The sequence below is a fragment of the Lissotriton vulgaris genome, chromosome 9, assembly GCF_964263255.1.
Source record: "Lissotriton vulgaris chromosome 9, aLisVul1.2, whole genome shotgun sequence".
Taxonomy (NCBI): Eukaryota; Metazoa; Chordata; class Amphibia; order Caudata; family Salamandridae; genus Lissotriton; species Lissotriton vulgaris.
This window is the reverse complement of record NC_141697.1, coordinates 1,057,324,898-1,057,345,973: the sequence shown is the minus strand read 5'-3', so window position 1 is coordinate 1,057,345,973 and position 21,076 is coordinate 1,057,324,898. Positions and strand designations below refer to the sequence as shown.

General features: G+C 44.6%; 1 protein-coding gene across 1 annotated transcript in view; it reads right to left on the bottom strand.

Annotated features, from left to right (window-relative positions):
• The window catches only part of LOC147692791 (calpain-9-like), a 181,107-nt gene extending 160,255 nt beyond the window's left edge, over positions 1-20,852 (bottom strand). Inside the window, exons 1-2 of the mRNA XM_086939014.1 lie at positions 20,466-20,852; positions 87-279 (exon numbers count right to left, since the gene is read on the bottom strand). Coding sequence (XP_086795140.1) covers positions 87-266 — 180 coding nt within the window. The 5' untranslated portion in view covers positions 267-279; positions 20,466-20,852. The remainder of the gene's footprint in view (positions 1-86; positions 280-20,465) is intronic.
• Positions 20,853-21,076: the final 224 nt, after the last annotated feature.

Here is a 21,076-nt window from a genome sequence, read left to right as displayed (position 1 = left end):
AGGACTTCCGTAGACATCATTAATTTTATTGATTTTCAGAAAAAATTTCCAGCATATGAAGCAGAGATTAGATATACTATACATACCTTTGGTCGTTTCCATACTACATTGCCCTCTTCTGTAAGAAGCACTGAATCAACAGGAAAACTGGTGTCCACAAATAGAGCCTGGTTGCTACCTTTATTGTCGGTCTGAGGGTGGTTTTGTTCTGCTGGTGGCCACGGCTCTTCCATCAAACGGGCTCTCTTGTATGCAGGGGATCCCATTGCTTTTAGTAATCTAGGATGATGTGAAAAAACACATGATCAAGGAACACATGTAAGCTTTGCAAACTAAAAGGGCATAAAATATACTTGAGCTTGTTATGCATCAGGGTATGATAATCTGTCATACTTAGTTAACACCTTCAATGTATTGTTCTTAAATCCTAGTCGATGTACTGTTTCTTTCAAATACTAACAAAATGGGTCGGCAAAGAATAGCTAATTCCGGAACATTCTAAATCTTATTCTGGAAACCGACCCCCTTTTGTCCAGAGCCCTATAGCATCTGGACAGGTGGGAAAATTAGCTAGGCAAGACAGGCGTGTCCCCCCTCAGGTGAGCATCACCCTTGATATTGGGCTACCTAAAGGGGGTGTGACTTTTCAGAAGTGGCCATCTTGGTGATGGCTAATTTAGGATCTCCAGGACAGGGTTTTGGCCGCTTCTACAGGAAGTTGTTATATAGGGGGCGCAGTGTCCCCAGGGGTAAGTAGCTCATTGGCTACTAGCCTATACTCCCCTATTCAGCATTTAGGGGAGTTTTGGCACCAGGAAATCAGGTCCTGATGACCTAACAAGAAGAAGGACATTGAAGATGCAGTAACTAGAAGCATTTACCCTCGCAGAAGCTCAATTGTTTATTTGGTTTGTTATCCTCAGTTCTTAACATAATCATTGCTGCTATTGTTTTTAAATATACTGGTGCTATTTTTAATACGTGTTACTGCTCTTAAAACACTGCTTCTATTTTTTATTATACTAGCTCACAGCTCAAACAGTTAAATAAAATCCCAGGGCAAAAATATGCACGCTCGATCTCAATGCTCCAGGATAAGTGTCTTCACTGTCGGATTGAACGTTCTACACTTATTGTCCCCCACCACCCCTCGGGAAATTATATACATTATTTCTACTTAATTGTAGATCTTTACCCAAACACACAGTGGAAATCTCTATGTTCTTAGAAGACTCAGACCCTGAAGTCTTGTTCCTTACAGGAACCTGGCTCAATCCCAGCTCAGAGCCAGATATAGTCCAAGCACTTCCTCTGGGATATATTCAATTCAGACTTGTGGCCTGTCAAGTAGCACATTATCTGACTGCGAGAACTCCCACTTCTCAATAGAATTTAGCCCCACCCTCTCAGGTATTCTTATCTATCGCCCTCCAGGGGCGACTGGCCAATTTTGCAAATCCATGCTCGAAACAGTCGTCAATCTTGCCAGTGTCGCAGCTAATTTGACTCTCCTAGGAGATTTTAATTTGCATTTCGATGATCCCTCAGCGATCAGAGCAACTGGACTAGCTCAAGACCTTGGGGCCTATCAACTGCAAGCAACTCGCGTCAAAGGGCACCTCCTCGACCCTATTTTCTCTAATCTGGTGAGCCCTTCCCCCTTCCGTGGTCGGACTATTTTTTAATTGCCTTTTTCAGGTCGCCATCAAGCACTGTATCACACACTCAGTTAATGCGAACCCGAATCCTACCCTGGCCCAAACTCTCCCTGGAGTGGTGGTCAAGAACTCAAAAAAATTAGACCACACCCTGATCCTATTCCAGTTGCAGCCAACAAAAGCTTTTGCAACTGGATTGTGAGATCACCCAATCTAGTTCTCCCTAAAATATCAATTCAGAAGAAAGACGGATCAAACAAGCCCCCATGGTTCTCCCCTAAGTTATGTTTCTTAAAACAGCAATGTAAGAGATTGGAAAGGGTCTGAGGGAAAGATTTCTCACCCAAGAAGAAATTGGAATATAGGGCAGCTATTGGACGGTATAAGGCAGAAATAAAAATAGCCCAAGCCACCTATTATGAGGAAAAGATCGTGTCAGCCGCTAATTCTGCTAGAGAAACCTTCCTCATTGCCAAAAAGCTACTCAAAGTCCCTGGCCCTCTGGCTGTATCGGACCCCTCAGGTTTCCGTTGCAATGAACATGCGGTATACTTTGCTACTACAGTACAAAACATCCTCAAGCATCACCCCCAAAAAGGCAGCAACAGTTCATTCGAGGAGACAAAGGCGGGTGGGCATACAACTAAACATCAATTGGAGACCTTTACCTCAATGACACAGCAATCATCTCCAGACATCCTATCATCAGTAAAAAGTGGGTCGCCACTAGACCCTGCACCTCCAAGAATCCTGAAACTGGTCGCACCTACAATCGCCCCCATTGCCACTTGCCTGATTAATGCTTCACTGTCCACAGGTTTGGTCCCTCCTGATTGGAAAAGGTCTTTGGTAAAGGCGCTGCTAAAAAAAAAACAATCTGGATCCAGCCGACTTGGGTAACTATCGCCTCATTTTGCTCCTTCCTGGAATCAGCAAGATGGCAGAGAAATACGTTAACCATTCCTAGAATCCAATGATTTGCTCCAACCCTCCCAAACGGGCTTTCACCCTCGTCAAGGCACTGAAACTACCCTATTAGCAGTGGTGGAATAATGTAGAAAGATTCTTGACTCAGGAGGGTCATAAGCTATAATCCTCCTTGACTTCAGCGCAGCCTTCGATATGGTGAATCACCGTATCTTGGTTCACCGCCTCAGGAGTGTAGGAGTGAATGGCACTGCCTTACTATGGCTACAATCTTTCCGCGAAGAAAGATTCTTCCAGGTTTTTGAAGGGGACACCACCTCAAATCCTATTCCTTTACGATGCAGAGTTCCTCAGGGTTCATCCTTGAGTCCGACTCTTTTTAATTTCTATATGGCCCTGTTGGCAGATATTTTATCACCCTTCGGGATTCATATGGTAACATACGCTGATGATACACAGATGGTGGTAGCATTGAATCAACCCGACTAGTCTTGTAATAATCTCCACGCCTGCCTCGAAGAAGTTGCTAAGTGGATGAGTCTATCTCACCTAAAACTTAATGGTGAAAAAACTGAGTTTATGATTTTCGGCAACCTCCTAAGTTTTAAAGCAAGCACTATGTGGCCGGCTAGTATGGGCTCGGTGCCACCCTCAAAAATAGAGATAAAAAGTCTAGGAATCTGGCTAGACCAACACCTTACTTTTAAAGTACAGGCTAGGAAGTCGGCTGCTTCATGTCATGGCTTGCTTAGAATGACCCGTAAAGTTCTCCCCCTCTTACCATTTCCAGCAAAAAAACTGTTGATCCAGGCATTCATTTTCTCAAGGATAGACTGTGGCAATGCCATCTACCTAGGGGTACTGAAATCAGTGGTCGCTAGACTGCAGGTCGTACAAAATTGTGAAGTGAGACTGCTGACAGGTACCCCCAATCGTTGTTCAGCTAGGCCCACGTTATGCTCCCTCCACTGGCTCCCGGTGCAAGAGAGAATTAACTTCAAGGCCCTCTGATTTGCCCATAAGCCCCATAACTCCCATCAATAAAGCCATGATCAGCCCCTACAGGGCGAATAGAAAACTCCGCTCTGATGAGCTCTACTTAGCAGTTGTCCACAGGATCAAGAAGGCCAAAAGTGGCGGCCAGCTTTTTTCATACAACGCAGCCAGACTTTGGAAAACTCTTCCGCTGGACCTTCGTAGGGAGCCTAATCACCTCACCTTCCGAAAACAGCAAAAAGCCTGGCTCTTCCCATAAGGTATCTGTGCTTCTAGATACGGTGTTCAGCACTGGGATGCTCCCGGGTAGCCAGGCGCTATATAAAAGTAATTTCATTCAAGAGCTGCAAAAGTAGAAGATTGAAGAAGAGCAAATGATTTGGCACCAGCCCTGCGGGACTGTCTACTGTTCCCCTACGAAACTGCGCCACAGATATCTCATCTTCCAGCAGTTGTGCCTCCAAAGCCTGGGAGGACTGCTTGCCTTCAGTAATGACTCAAGAACTCCAGTAGAGCAGCGGAGCTGCTTCCTTGCAGGCACCCCAAAGAAGACTGTGAGTCCTCCGGACCACAAAAACCCAACGCCACAAAACACCACTACACCCGTGCTTCGTAGACTAAGCTAAATAGGGTCAACAGTATCAGCGTGGTTTCCCAGCCCTCCAGAGACGAAGAATACCGTGGACTTGCCCACTGTGGACTTCCTGACGCCATCTGCAGCCTCTGTTTGCAGGTCCCCTCTGCTGCGACTGCTCCCAGTGATGAAAAATCAGATGCCTAAAGACACCTCTGCAACCGTAACCCTGGCCCCTAGAAAAGAGGACCAAAGCCATCCCCCAGTCCGAGCCTGCAGCGTCTTTTCCGATAGAGCGATCTCCATAGACTTGAATGGGGCACCCAACGCTATAATGCAACTCTGCACCCGGCTGCCCCACTGCTGCCCAAGGTGAACAGCTTGTGCTGCCCTGGACCTATCAAAATCACCCGATGCTGAAAAACACACCTCTGCACCCGGACGCCCCAGTGCCTCCAGAGGTGACCTGTTCTTGCTGCTTTGGACCTTGCCCTATACTCACCTTAAGTCCCAAGGAATGGTTTTGTAAGTCGTCGTTAAGTGACCATATGCAGCGCATGTTTCCTTCCAAGGTTAACATTGCAGCAAACCTGCTTTTTTAAAAAGTAATTACCTGATTTTGATGATTGTGGTGCCTAAAGTTATATAAAGATAAGTGTTATTTTTATAAATTGGTGTGGGTCTCCTTAGTGAGTCATGTGAGTAATTTATTGTCTGTGTGTGAGCAACCGATGTCTGACACTCTTCTCTGATAAGTCTAAGGCTGCTCGGCCACACTACCCCTTAGTAGATAGAGCACCTTGGGATTCCTAGAGCACACCCCCATCCTCTAGTAAGGGAATACCTGGAGTCTTTGTCCTGTATACCTCTTTTGGTACACCACATAAAGAGCCAGCTTCATACAATTTCCATAAAGCTCCCTCTATTGCCCACTCCCTTTCAACATGTATATGGCGTTCCTCACAAGCTCTCATAGAAAGTTAGTTTTTTTTCTTCAAGTATATCATGTTCAAATGTGTTCTGTGGCAGACAACGCAGTTCCATCGTTGAAGGCATGTTAGTTTCTTGGGCAGGTTATGGGCTGAATGGGATAGAGTGGTTTGAAGTTTAATTCTGCCTAAACCATCTATTTTCTTCTCCAAAATCATTAGTTTACATTCGCTCGTACCAGCTTTGGACACCATTCCTCCTACTCCAAGTATGTCACAAAACATAATGTGATCCACAGAGGAAGTCTCAGTGCCAATATGCTGAAAGTATGGAAATCCCAATGCATGGTGATCAGACATGTATCTCTGTCCTGAGAGCCCAACTGCTTGAGAAACTTGTGTCCCGGCTTTTACTTGGCTGCTGGGGTCAGAACAAGCATGTGGGTCAAGGCTTAGGGCTCTTCCAGGTAATGTGAGGTGCAGAAACTGTTCTGTGCCATGAAGGGCTGCACCAGACATTCCCTTATAGTGGGCAGCGGTCTCCTGTAAATGCCTTGGGTTCATCACTTCAATCTGCGGTGGAAGCGTACCGTTTTTTGTTAATCTAAAGTCCAGAACTTTTACTATAGGAAAAGAGAGCATGGCCTACTGACCCCTCTTGTGTAAAGTGCCACTATTATGTGATTCCTACAACCTTTGTCTCTGACATCCCATGTGCATGTATGCGCAGTGTGTGTGGCACATGTATGGTAGTAGGACGCCATGCCGTCTATGAGCACTGAAGCTAATTAGATCACGTTTGGTTCCCTCTGGTTTAGCTTGTCACAAGATGGAGGAGAAGGACATCCTCCGCAGACAGTTGAAGTGTATTGCCTCATTCCTGCTACTAGAGGGTGGAGACCTAGGCATTGAAACAGGAAGGAGAGAAACAGGGCTGCCTTTAGAGATTCCATGAGACCCTGAAGGGAAATGTCTACTGATTAGTTCTTAATGAACTATTTGGGGCAAGGGGTGGAACAGCAATTTCTGTGTTCACCATGAGGGCATTTCTAGGCCAGGCCTGCTCTTTTGTCTGTTCCTGATTACTGCTTCAAGAAGGCTGGTGACAGCCATGTGCAGAGAGCCCACATATCATTGCCCCCTTATGTTGGATACCCCTGCTTGGAGACATCCCATTGTTACCTGCTGTGAGAATCATCACTTTTCACACAGGATGTGCTGGAGAGCAGCCTGAAAATGACATTTGAAAAGAACCAGCACAAGTCAATTCTGAAGCCTTAAGCAGTGAATCCATATTTCACATCTTAAAATGTGAGAACCTGGTCCTACAGGAGGAGAGACTGTCCAGAAGGAGAAGCCCAGCATGTTCCCAGGGAGTGGGACACCCAGAAGCAGCTGCCTGATGCCAGGGAGAGAAACTAGTCCTGAACAGAGGTCTGCAAGGTCCTCTGGTCACTCATTGCAGCTCCCACCAGGAGTTGCATAAGGAAGCATTCACAGAGTTATCACTGTGCTGCCCAGCATCCCTGCCATTAACCCCAGAAGGCCCAGCGCGGCCGCTGCCTCCCACGCTACAAAGAATTGCTGCATCAGGCTGAAGACTGCAACACCCACAAAACGACTGCCTGCCTGCCATGGGCTGGATCCTGCAACTGCCATAAGATAAGTGGCCGCCTGCATCAGCCTCAAAGGCTGCAACTGCTGAAGACAGTTGGCTTGAAGACTGTGATGGCAGACAAGCCCACCAGGCATGTTGCGTGGCGCCAGAGAACCTGAAGGGGAGAGACCACCATTGATGGTCCCCCATCCCAGCCCGAAGCCCAAGAGTGTGAAGAGGCAGATCTTACTGAATCTGCTCTACAATCTCTTAGTAGTTTTTTCTACTAAATGGTAAATGGAAGCAGTTTGTCTCCCACACACAATGCTTCTTAGAGTCTCGGGTGTGCCTACGACTTATTTAACGTCAAGAACTTCTTCAGGCTATTGCGAACTATGGGGCATATGTATTAAATACTGTTATTGCGATTCTCAAATAGCAATTTTTAGAAAATCGCTATTTGAGAATCGCAAAACAGGATGTAATAAAAAATTTGCAAATATTCTGCGATTCATTGGCATACCTTAATTGCGATTAGCAAATTGCAAATCGCAATTAAGGAATACCTTCTCATTCATTCCTATGGGCTAGGAGGCCCTTAGGAATGAATGGGAAGACATTCCCAATTTGCGATTCACAATTAGAGAATCGCAAATTGAGAATGCAATTTCAAGGCTGCCAAAAGGACACTCTGTTGCAACCCCTGAAATATGTATGTGTGCACATGTGGCGCACATACATGCATTAAGGGTCTGTATGTGCGCCACATGGCACTTTGAAAAATGCTAAAAAGTGCATTTTTCAAAGAAATCGCAAATTACCATCAACTTGAAGTTAGTGGTAATTTGCAATTCCTTAATGCCAAATCACACTTTTTCTGTGCGCCATACATTGCATTTAAGGAATCAAAATGTGCAATTCCTTAAATGCAATCGCAAAATAGAGAATCACAAAGTTTGCGATTCTCTAATTTGCAATGCCCTTTTGGGATGATACATCCCAAAAGGCCTTTTCCCGTTCGCAAACGGGACGATTCTGAGAATCGGCCCGTTTGCGACCGGGAAAAGGGCTTGATACATATGCCCCCATGTGTTAATTCAAGCAAAAATTGCATAGGCTAGCAATAATTCACATCTTACAACTGAGATATATCATTGTTCAAAGCCGCTGTTTGGAGAGTAAGATGACCAGCCTCCTACAAGAATTTCACAAGTTGTAACCTTTCAGTTGAAGGGAAATTATAGGTTTGTTTACAGTTTAGAATATAGGCCAAGTTTACAACACCTTAATGTGTTTTTTTCAGTAGGAGTCAAAGAATGTAAGCCAAAATGTATGCCTAGGTCCATCATCGTCCGAATGAACATCCCCCATTCGTTTGCCTGCAGGGAGTTAAATTGTTTTCCCAGAGCGATGCAGAGTCAGATCTGAGATAAAGATTGACTCACTTGGTTACTAGACGGCTACTGTGGGGATTAGGAGTGTTCCTGTAGAGTCTGCTGTTGTCAGAGACTCCTCTGTACTTACCTGAGCTGTGTGTGGAATTCCACACAATGGAAGGTAGGCAAGCCCTTATCAGGCTGATGTGACATTCAACCTGCTAGATGATATCATATGAAAGTGAAAGTAGCAGAGGATGCCTGAAAAGTGACGCCTATCCTTAGTATGCTCTCCTTCCAAGTATAAACCACTAATATCTTGCTTTTGTACCTGCTCTCTGGAGTAACAAGGTACTAGGAGGTTGGGGATGATGATGCCCTTGTATCAGGGCAGTATGGTCCAGTTCATGTCACCACTCTACTCCGGCCTCCCCTTCAAGCAAGCATTTAAGGTCTGGATGTAGCTCTGCCTATTTGCAAGCTATGGATATCTCCTGATGTTTCCGCAGCAGCCAATCCTCGAGTCTTGGGTGGTTTTCTCACACAATTGAACAGTAATGTAGGATCTGTTTTTTCTAGTGGATGAGCTCAGATGGGACCTGTAGGAAGAGGAATGAGGGCCTCTTGCAGAACAATATAAGGAGTAGCGTTTCTTGGCTGATAATGAAGGACCTCTCCCAGCTCCTGTCTTAGATTGAGCATTAAGGTGGTCAGAGGAAAGCCTACCTTATAAATGTCACAAAAAATGCCAGGGCTGGATGAAGGAACCAGCTTGTCAACTGTTAACCACATTATTTCCTAGCTGACTTTTAATATTTGCCACTGTTTGTTATAATTCCTGGGCATACTGTAACCTATAAGCAGAGGAGACCTTTGGTACTGGGCGGCCATACATAAGTACCAGAAATTAACCCTTTTAACTGACTTCCACTGCACACAAACATAGCTGACCCCTTCCATCCCAATATACTCAATTTATTTTCCCCTACAAAGAGAAAACAAGTAGACAGGAAATCTCATCCTATTGACCAAAACCTTCTGAACATCCCTATAGCATTTAGTAGGGGTGTGTGCTTCTTGCTAAAGAGTTCTTCTTGCAACTTCATAAACTCAGGTTTGCTCCACTTAACACTTTTGCTTTTTAACAATAACAGTGGGACTGCTAGCTTGAAAGCTGGAAATACTTGAATCGGAAATAAAGTATTTACAAGAGTATTTTCACTTACTTTAAAAAAACGTTTGCATAAAAGATAGGGAGCAATCACACAATTGCCAAAAGTTTTACCATAAAGCCATTGGTTTCGAAGGGCATGTTTGCACAAAATAAATATATATATATATATATATATATATATATATATATATATATATATATATATATATATATATATATATATATATATATATATATATATACACATATATATTAATTGCAGCAGTTTTAATTGCTTAAGTAGCATTATTTCTTACAATTAATTTAATTTTTTTATAATACTGCTCCAATTCAATATGTATAACTCTAAACAGAACACCCTATCATAAGCATTACAAAACGTACAATATAAAGTAGTTATTTCTGTTCTCCTTAAATGTATTAACAAATCTGTCGAATTTCTAACTTTCATATTTGTTTGAAAAATATTACATTTCTATCATTCCCTGCAATATGGAGATGAATACTGTAATATTTAGCGTCTTACAACCCGTCATTTCAAACATATAAATCATTCAGTATACATTTTAACTTTACCATCTTTCAATTACTTTGAACGATGGTTAGTTTCTATAAGATGGTCCTTTTATGTCATTGGCCTGAGAAGGCAGCATCACTGGGACATTTCTCAAGTACATTCCATTGGTACAAATGTATCACGTTCCCTTCTTCACACTGAATTACGGCACTACCTTCCTGTCATTCCATATTGCTGGATGGATCCCTGTTATTTAGAGGCACTATATTGGCAATTCTCACAAAATATGACATTCCATATCTTGGCCGGAATGCAAATTCTAGTGTTCCTAATCTCAATACCAATTTAATTATCAATTGCCATGGTTTCTTCGCTCTCTTCACCAGTCTCAAATTCATTATTACATGGATAAAGACAAAAACGTAAAAATCTTTAGGCTCAGTCTGATTCACTTTCAAAAGGCCACACCCAATGAGCATTTCTCATATTTTCTACCATACTTCCCACAAAGTCATATAGCATCCTGCATGTTCAATACTGAACTTATCCAAAGGAGTGATTTTCAAGCCTTTGCTGGCAAAATGGATGGAGGCACGAAGGTCACTGGTTGGGAAGTGCTGCTGGAACCCTCTCCTATTGGCTCCAATATTTTGTTTCTAGGGGGCATGGCCAAGCAAGATGGCCAGCGGAACGCGTTCCTGAGCGGCTCCGTGGCTGCTCTGCTAAAATCCTGGAATATCCTCTTTGTACAGTGGCCTCACTGAACCACTTTTTATGGGAGTGTCTCCCACTCATGCCGCGCTGCGAAGGAGATCAACTCCAGAGTGTTGGTGCTGCCCTGGGGACAAGACTTCGTAGACTGAGATCCGGGAGGTGCAGAAGGCGGTGAAGGCGAGACCCGCGCAATCCAGGAGGCCAGGAGACACCGACACCATGGATCAGAGCCGGAAAACGTACCCAGGCCGAGCGGCGATGAGGAGCAAGGTATTTTGGGAGTGACGCTGACCTCCCTTGCGACATCACCCCATTCAAGCGCAGAGGGCTGCGGATCGCCGTAGTCTGAGGACACACCACAATCTACATTCACTAAGCAACTGCTCCCCTGCGTGCTAGTGCTGCAGTAGAGGTTTAACAAGGTGCAGCAGATTGTGGCAGCTCACCTAGATTTCCAGTGAGGTGGCGTGTCTTTGGTAAGGGCCCCCCCGGACATGCACTGGGTGAAGGAGCCTGGGCCCCGTTTGGATTGAGTTTCCCCAATGACCTGGGGTGATGAGGCAGGGTCTACTTGTCTGACAAAGGTGCTGGCGAAATACCCTGCGGAGGTGTGGGGGGCCAAGGTGTCGGAAGAGCCCTGGTCGAATGATACCCTTAATATGGTGGCCAGATAAGCTCAGAACCCCCACTCTGATACATAGAGTGAGTATGGCCATTTGATGGTGTTGTGTGTGGAGGCATCTCTTGGCTGACTCCCCAGGCGGCAAGTGATGGGCTGCAGGTGGGGTGCTGCCCCAAACCTGGTGCGGTGAGTAAAGGCACGGAGTGCTTATCTACGTTATATAAGGCCTGAGAGGCAAGGCCCAGGATAAGTAATAAGACATGCAGACTGATACTGTGGCTACGTCTAGCAGTGGGGGGCCTGTCTTCATACACGACGACTGCTGCCATGGTGGCGAATTGGTGAGACATGGGAAAAGCCAGGTGGGGCCCCACAGAGGAACACAATGGAGCAATACACCATGCTGGGGCCTCCTCACAGGGCCTGATCCGTTAGAGAGGGACTCGTGGAGATTTGCTGTTGGACTCGCCAGCTTGGAGGCGAGCAAAGGTTGTAATCACACATGACTGAGGCAATAGGTATTCTTACCTGGAATGTTCGAGGTCTAGGAATTATACGAAGAGATATAGGTTCCACTCATATCTCAAATATCAGGGGATCCAAATAGCCTACTTGCAGGAAACCCTCCTTATTGGTATGGAGGCGCAAAAGTTAGTAAACAGTGGCAAGGGCAATTATATTCTGCAACCTACTCCTCATATGCCCTGGGAGTGGCGATGTGGGTAGCCCCAGGAGTACAGTTCCGTCATGTTTATAGTGAGGCAGATATAGAGGGGTGCAATGTCATATTACAGGGCAAGCTTGATGGGAAAGACATAAGGATTTTCAACTGCTACGGACTAAATGTATACGACTGTCATTTCTATGTAACACTACATAGGATGCTGGAAGACAGCGCACGGGCACCTCTAGTGTTGGCAGGCAACTTTAATTACATCCTTGATACATTTGGACCCCCATCCACCCAAAATGGGCACCAAACCCCGAATGACTGAATCCTTCACCCAGGTCATTAACAACCTAGAACTCCTTGATAGTTGGCGCACTTTGCGTCACAGACACTGCAATTCATTGACACATTCCACATATAGCCACCTGGACCGGCTCCTGATTACAGGACTAGACTCTGGGGCAGTACAGAGGGTTGAACACCTGGGTAGATACATGTCTGATCATGCACCTGTGGCATTTCTTCTGGTTTGGGGGAGGGACACGCAGGCAGTCAGACATTGGCGTATGTCCCCAGATCTCCTGACTGATGTAACCTGTAATGAAATGCTTCGAGAGGCACTCCAGACATATTTGGACAGAAATTGGGGATTGACTGAGATGCATGCCATGGAGTGGGAAGTCATTAATCTCTGTCCTACGGGGCCACTGTATCGGAATGACCCGTGGGGTTAAAGACTGCTTATTGCAGGTATTGACAGACATGGGTGGAAAAAGCAGCTACATACAGAAGAAACAGGCCTCCAGCTGTTAGAGTGGAAGTGTTACAGGCCCAACGGGACCTACAAGGAATGTGGGAGTCCCTTTACGGACTTTCCCTTACCGCTTGCTGGCAACGTCTACATCGCAAGGGGGATAAATCTGGGCGACTGTTAGCCTGGCTAACAGACATCCTACAGATTTGGGACCTGGGGGCGGGTGTCAGTGTTAACGCAGAGCAGCAAGATACTAGAAGCCCTGGTAACACACTTTTGTAATGTGTATAGGGAATCTGGGGACAGTTGCCGCAACAGGGAGGAACAATTTCTTCGGGGAGACTAACTGCAGCGTCTCATGCCAGACGATGCCCGTGACCATGATGAGGAATTTACTTTGGAGGAATAGCCGTACTCCAGGATCTGAATAGAACTAAGGCATCGGGGGAGACGGCTTCCCTCCAGAATTTTATCATGCTTTTGCTGGTACGTTGGGGGGAGAATTTCTTAACCGTCTTTATGGAGGCAAAGAATCTTTGTACTTTGACCCCAACTACGAGGGAAGGATATCGCAGAGTTATGTTGAAACTGAACGTGGATCCTGAGGATCCCTCCTCCTATAGACCCATCAGTATGATCAACACAGATGTTAAGATTCTTTGAAAGTTGTCGGTGAAACGATTACAAGGAGGCATCAGTACCTTGGTTCATGAAGATCAGTGCAGCTTTATGCCTGCACGTAGCTTGACCTCTAAATTACGGTGCTTGACCCATGTATTAGATGAGACCATGGAATTAGACAAGGACCTTGCCCTCATGTCTTAGACATTGAGAAGGTATTTGATACTGTTAGGTGAAGCGATCACATGAGGTGCTGCAGGGAATGGGCCTTGGCTCGGTCTTCAGGGGTTGTTTACAACTGTTATATGTGCAACTTGTGGCCCGCGTTAAAGTGGTGGGGGGGGATTTCTGATGTGTGGCTAATTGTGCGGGCACCCCACAGGGATGCCAGCTATCACCACTTTTATTTGCCTTAGCCATAGAGCCCATAACCATCTGGCTCCGCGAGGAACTGGAGGAATGGGGTATATGTGTCGTTGGAATTACTCATTATCTCATTTATATGCTGATGATGCATTGGTATACGTTTGATCTCCAGCGGAGGCTGTCCTGCTATTGATGCAAAGCCTGTAGGATTTCAGACTGGTATCAGGCCTGCGAATAAATATTATTAGTAAAACACTGTTGTTTTCCCAAGGCCGAACGGCTCTATTACCACAGGACCAACTGCCGGACTTGGGCATCTGATGGTAAATAGAGGGATTTCGATAATTGAGCATTATGGTTATTAAGACAACGGTGGAACACCATCACCTTAATGTGGATCGTGTGGTGAGGAAACGTACTAAATCGATTGCGTTCTGGAATACAATCCCCTGTCTGTTATGGGAAGGACGGCAGTGGCAAAGAAGGTCTTCCTTCCACAATGCTTATATTTATTTAAAAATGTGCTCTTTCCCCTTGCAGGAGTCTTTTTTCAGACTCTATTTAGTCTCCTTCGTATGGGCAGGGAAGCATAGTAGGGTTGCTCTCTCAGTCTTGAAAAGGGATATGGAGGATTGTGGCTTAGCTGTTCCAGCCATTCCCCTATATTACAATGTGACACATCTCCAAATGTGACACATCTCCAGCACGCTGCCCTCTGGCTCGCGTATGCGGACAATTGGGAGAAGCGACTCCCAGACATATCAGTTCCCTCTTCAACAGGGCACTCTGCGAGGACCAAACACATGGAGATTATAAGGCAAGAGCTGCATGGGAGATGAAATTAGGAGGGTTTCTGGAAGATGCAGATTGGAATCATGCATGTAATCTTGTAAACAAGGTGTCTTCCAATAATCAGTTCAAACTAATCAATTTTAACTATTTACACTGTACTTACATGACACCTGCCAGGCTCAATTGCATTGACCCGAGTAGAGGGGCATATTGTCTACGCTACAGGAAGGACTGGCCACTTTCTTACATCTTGCTTGGCACTGTGTAGAGGTCTGTAGATTCTGGGAAATGGTAGTACCCCGTGTCTTTGAAATATTGGGCATTGTTGTCCCTTTGATCCCTAGTGCCTGTCTGTTAGGGGGGTCAAGAGACCCAAGGGGCTCAGGACGTCATATAAACTCCTTCAATTGACATTGCTCCTAGGAGAGGATGGATGGGTCCAAGACTTATTAGGGGGACTTTATGGGTAAAAGATGTGTTGGAATGGGGTATTGCTGAGGAACATCATATGCAGCTCTCTCACACAGACGACAAAGTCACTGAGGGTTTGGAGGCATGGGGCGCTACTCCTCTTGGACCTCTCGGCTGCCTTTGACATGGTTGACCATGACACTCATACAAAGACTCTACAAAGCCGGCATAGAGGGGACTGCTTTATACTGTACCAAGTCCTACCTTCGAAAATGAACTAATGTCATCCATACCCCACCTTTCTCGTCCAAACCGTACTCCACAAAAGTTGGGGTCCCTCAAGGCTCTATCATCTCGCCCATGCTTCTCAACATCTACATGAAGTAATTACCGGTACTGATCAATCGATTTTACCTCATGTGCTATAACTATGCAGATGACACGCAAATGCTCCTTCAACTGGATTGCCCCAAAGACATTGGAAACTCGCCAATTTTCAGTTGTCTCAGAGCTCTGAATCAATGGATGACTTGGAGCCATCTCAAATTGAATGCTTCCAAAACGGATATACTCATGTGTGGCGATTGGAAACATTCTAACCCACTTGCCGTCTGGCCTGATGAACTGGGATCACCTCCTAAAGTATCAAAGGGAGTAAGAAACCTCAGAAGGACCATAGACTGCAGGTTATCGAATAATGCCCAAGTGGACAAACTAGCAAAATCATGCTTTGTTACTATAAAAACTCTGCAACTAATCTTTCCCTATTTGGGATTTCCACACAAGGCCCAAGCTACCATCTCCCTTGTTCTGACCAAACTCGATTACACCAATAGCCCCTACCATGGATCACCTTTAACGACTATGAAAAGACGACAACGAATTCAGAACTCGGCTGCCAGACTACTCTTGCATATCAAAGCGCAAGACCACATCTCCCCTGCCTTGAAAGTCCTGCAGTGGTTACCGGTTGCCAGAAGATCCACGTTTAAGCTGCTTGGTATCACCCACAAAATGATACATGGAATGGGACCGCTCTTTATCAGAAAGAAAATCACCAAACACATTCAAAATAATACCCTCCGCTCTAGAGTGGCACCTCGCCTTAAAATCCATGGGCGGCACATCCTTCTCTGTTCAAGCAGCCAAAATATGAAACCCCCAATATAAGATCCACGACAGCCACCTTATCTTCAGAAAACTACAAAACAATTGTCTCTTCCCCCACATAAGCACCATACGCAAACAGCATATCTCAAAGTATATAAGTATTTATTTGTATTATAGATATGTACCTATATATGTGTATTGATTTGTATAAACATGTAGAATAATTGTTTAAAAAAATGTTTAAGTACAGCAGTTGAAAACCATAGTTTTTCGAATGCATCTCTAATCTACATATACTTTCTTCTTTTATGCATCTACATACCTTCCATGTACTTGGATCTATATATTTACTACCCCCCCCCCCAAAAAAAAGCATATTAAATGCACTACCCTATTTCTCACCCTATACCTCTATCAATATCTTGAATCTACATATACTTCCTCCCTTTATGCATCTATAAACTTTCCATGTACTTATGGATTTATATATTCATTACTTTCTTCTAATTCAGCATATCCAATGCACTACCCTATTTCTCACCCCATACCTCTCTCAATATATCTTCTACCTCAAACTCAACCTCTTTCTAATACTCTTTCCAATGCACAACCCTATTTCTCATCCGATACCTCTATCAATATACCCTCTATATTGACTCTCTCATTCATCTCAACCCCCATATCACTACTATGATCCGCAAAATAGCCCTTTCTAGTCTCACCCTTACTCTACCTCTCCTTGCAGCTTCTGACACCTCTTTTACTATACTCATCCCCAAAAACAAGCCCTTCAAAACTCTTCCCTCTGACTCTTCCCCTCCACATCCCTTTTTTACTCATCTCAAGCCTCCTACTACTTTTATGACCTTTAAAAAAAAGTCTAAACCCTTCACTCTTCTATCCCTCCACTATCCTTTCCAATCAAAATAACAGACTAACATGTCCACTTCTCAAATTTCATATTTCACTATACTAATTCACCACTAATATTTTATGGGTTCCAGAGTAGCGTGCTACTCGCCGAAAAATCACTTCAACACCTCCTCAGGGGTAGCAAGCACTATATAAATGCAAACCTTTTAAGGTTTCGCCTATTACCATTCGCTTGCGAATGGAATAGGCGAAAATTCAAGGGCTTGATCGACTAGTGAAACCACTGCAGTTTCTTTACAGTGCATGTGAGGTCACGTGACCACAAAAGCGGGTCACGTGACCACACAAGCACGAGCATCTCCCTAATCCGCCTGCCTCCCCTCGCTCGCATTCACGCCCCCCCCCACCAGGCTCTCCCGCTCCATCAGGTTTCCCTCCTAATCCGCCTGCCTCCCCTCGCGCATTCACGCCCCCCCCACAAGGCTTTCCCGCCCCCATCCCGCTTCCCTCCTAATCTGCCTGCCTCCCCTCGGTCTTCCTCTCCGTCTTTCTTTCTAACACTCTACATGAATACATGCATCTGTTGCTTCCCCAGCGCTCCCCTCCCCACTCCACAGCTGACCCTCGCTTCATGCAACATCAGACTTCGTTTTTTAATATTCACTTTTGCTTTAAGCGGGCTGACCCCCTCACCCCTCCCATAACACTGCTTGCCTGACCCCATCACCTCTTCGAGCTGGCTATTTTTTTGTCAATTAAAATTAACGCTACAGTGATTGTGTCACAGCAGTACAGTGCTCCGTGAAAAGTAACTTGGGGCGCCACGCAACAAGCATACAGTTTGGGAACCAACACGTATGCTTTGTCACTTCGAACAGTGGCATCAGGCTTCCCATGCACGATTCTCTTGTTTCTATTCACAAGGTAACACAAATTAGGCAGTATATTTGTTTGTGCATTACTGTAATATTTGGAAGCGGAAGGTTCGTGATCCACCCACAGCAGCTCCCATGTGTAAGGACTTGTCTGACAAATCAGGCCTGAGTCCGTGATTTTTTTTTTCAACTTTGCCTCTGATCAGGATGTTTATCACTGCAGAAGAGCGTCTGAATAAATCACTCATTCTCCTTTGAGCGGCACTTGTCGCCTTGATGTCTGGGTGCTTCAGAAACTGGCTGTCCTGCCCAGTCACACCTCCTGCAGGGCAGTGCATGCTCGAAAATAATTCACACACATTGCCTAATGGCCTGCAGTAAAAGCAAGATGCGTGACCAAAGGTGGCAGCAAAAAAGTCTGTTGCACCAAAACAGTACCAACGAACAAACGCACAGCAATGATTAAATCAGATTTAAAGACGCTTCGTGGCTCTTATCAGGACCACGAACAGATTTGAAAACTTAAGTCTGCGATATATACAGTGTATATATAATACACAATTCTTTCACACAGTGCTGCTTTGGCACAGACAGAACACCGAAATGGAGAGCTCTCAGATGACATGGGCCCACTGATTCCAACACTGACCACACAAGCATGAGCATCTCCCTAATCCGCCTGCCTCCCCTCGCTCGCATTCCCGCCCCAGGCTCTCCCGCCGTGGAAAATAAAACCTGAAAACTTTACTTTTTTCTTCGGTGAACGGCACCGATTACCACTCATTTTCACTACTCCACCTCCTAGCCGCATGTTGTAAGGAACGCCTGGATCATGTTTATCTCTAGCTGCTTCTTGTCACAATATTAATGGTGGTCCAGACATTAGCCAGGCACTCAGTAAACTTAACGTAAACCAACTTCCTCACAAGATTAGGGTGCTTCATAAAGTATTTAAAACCAAGAAAGGAACTCTGTTGCCCTTTTGACTTAAAGGCATTCACAATAAACCCCTCTAGGTGATCCAGAATCGTTACACCAAGTTTGCAGCTCAAGTGTTTGTAGATGTCTGTCAATGATGGGCTCTTGAGAATGTGGAACAGGAAAATACTGCCTGTCGGAAACACGTATCTTCCCTCGACTCACTACTTTTCGTTGTTTCTTTTTTTAATTGTTATTTTTTTACCTTTTGGGGACGTGAGACTTTTTGATCAGGCTCCAGCTACATGCTGTGAAAAAGACAAACTTTTTTCCTCAAATGATTGCCATAATTGACACTTTGGTAAAGCAATCATAATTATGTACTAAGGTTTTTGGGAAGTCGATTTGTGAGATATAAGACTGAAGTAAACTTTACCCACTTTCATCTAAAGCAGATACCGTGCATAAGAAGTTCATGTTTTGCGACACGCTCAAAGGGATGCTTAAAAAAAACTGCGTTTATAACATTAAGAAAATACTAATTACTTCATATCAGCAGCGTTTTCAGACAGGTGCTACACGGTCAATGAAAATGTTGCATCTTTCGTTCTGTCACTGTAAGCCCATGTGTTAGTATGTAGAAGATCCTGCCTGAAACTTAGTTTTAGTGTTTAGCAAATGGCTGTTCACATTCGCTTCTCACCTGCTGTGGTTCGCACACCGCCGCCACTTTTAACACTTAAGCTTCCCTGGGGCTCTTCTGGGTAGCTGCCTTTTCTCCGAGGCCAGCCCAGTTAAAGAATGCAAGAGGAAGGGAAACAAACCTGCCACTCATACACCCAAGACATTCATCTCTAAAAGGAAAGGCAGTCAGCAGTCCATTTTTGTAGCCAGTCCAATCTCAGAAGCCACTCAGACTAGCAACGGATTCCGGAAGAATAAACGGTCAGGAGTGAAGACATTCTGTGATCTGTGGTCGGAATTGTAAATCCTGCCAACAAGAACAAGAACTGGCGTTGCCAATAGGTTTCGCATTTGGAAAGTTGGAGCTATTGGTTTTGTAAAATACATTTTATATTTATATATCGTTATTGTCAATAACAATATATAAATATAAAATGTCATTTACAAAACCAATAGCTCCAACTTTCCAAATGCGAAACCTATTGGCAACGCCAGTGCTTGTTTCCCTCTTTTATCTTTCCGCTATCCGTCTCAATCCAAATAACTGGCTAACATCCACCACTCAAATTACTTTCATATTTCACTTTACTAATTCACCACTAATCCTTTATGGGTTCTGGAGTAGCGTGCTACTCGCCGAAAAAGCGCTTCACCACCCCATCAGGGGTAACAAGCGCAATATATGCAAACCTTTGTCCCGCTTCTATCCCTCTGCAACCCTTCTCAATCCATATAACTGACTAATATTCACCAGTCAAATTACTTTCATATTTCAATACACTAATTCACCACTAATCCTTTATGGGTTCCGGAGCAGCGTGCTATTCGCAGAAAAAAGCGCTTCAACACCCCATCAAGGGTAACAAGCGATATGTAAATGCAAACCTTTTTCCCTCTTCTATCCCTCCGCTATTCTTCTGAATCCAAATAACTGACTAACCTATCCACCACTCAATGTACTTTCATATTTCACTATATTAATTCAACACAAATCCTTTATGGGTTGCGGAGTAGCATGCTACTCGCCGAAAAAGAACTTTGACGCCTCATCAGGTGTAGTAAGCGCTATATAAACAATGTCTGCAGGTCTAAAGAACATCCAGTTAGCAGTTCAAAGTTTTTCACATACCAATTTTTTTGCATTCTGGAACTTTTTTTTATTTAGATCTATGGAAACCACTATACTAGCACATGAAAGGAAAATCTATCCGGGCAAACTTATGCCCTTGTGGCACAGTCTCTGATCAAGCCATTTTAATAATTGTAAAGGTAATTTTAAATAACAACTTGCCGCTATATGTCATTACCTGAAAGTCGCCCATCAGTCTTCTTTTCCATAATCATAGAGTCATCGTGAGTGGACAAATCGAGGGCATTTTAGATTTAACTTTTTGAGCCGCCACGCTTTCATACATTCAAATCAATTCATTGGATAAGTTCAAATATATAAAATATTTGAGGTGCGTAAAACGACTACAAAGTTCCCATTCGTCGCTCTAAAGTATGTCATTTAATTTCGCCCCCGCCTATTAATAAGTCAACAGGGGGAAAAGCGCAAAAAACAAGTTATAAAAGAAACGCGCGGCAGAGACATTCTCACAGACTTCAGCGGGCTTCCGTGTTAATGCTATGCGTGCTCCACCTATTTCGTGTACAAACAGAAACTCAAACTTGCTTCTATTACTAGAAGTCTCAAGACTCCCAACCCTTGCTCGGCAAGCAACTTCAACACGCCCACGGCAGGGACCTCTATGACGTCACCTTTGCAGTTCCTGGTGAGGCGGGGAAGAGTCAGCACGAGCAGCAACGACACCGCTATGAAGCGCTTTACTTGTCTTGGGGCGAAGAAGGTGGGGCAATCTGGTGTAGCCAAATAAACTAATTGGGACTTTCTTACGAGAGCCCTGGGCTATGTAAT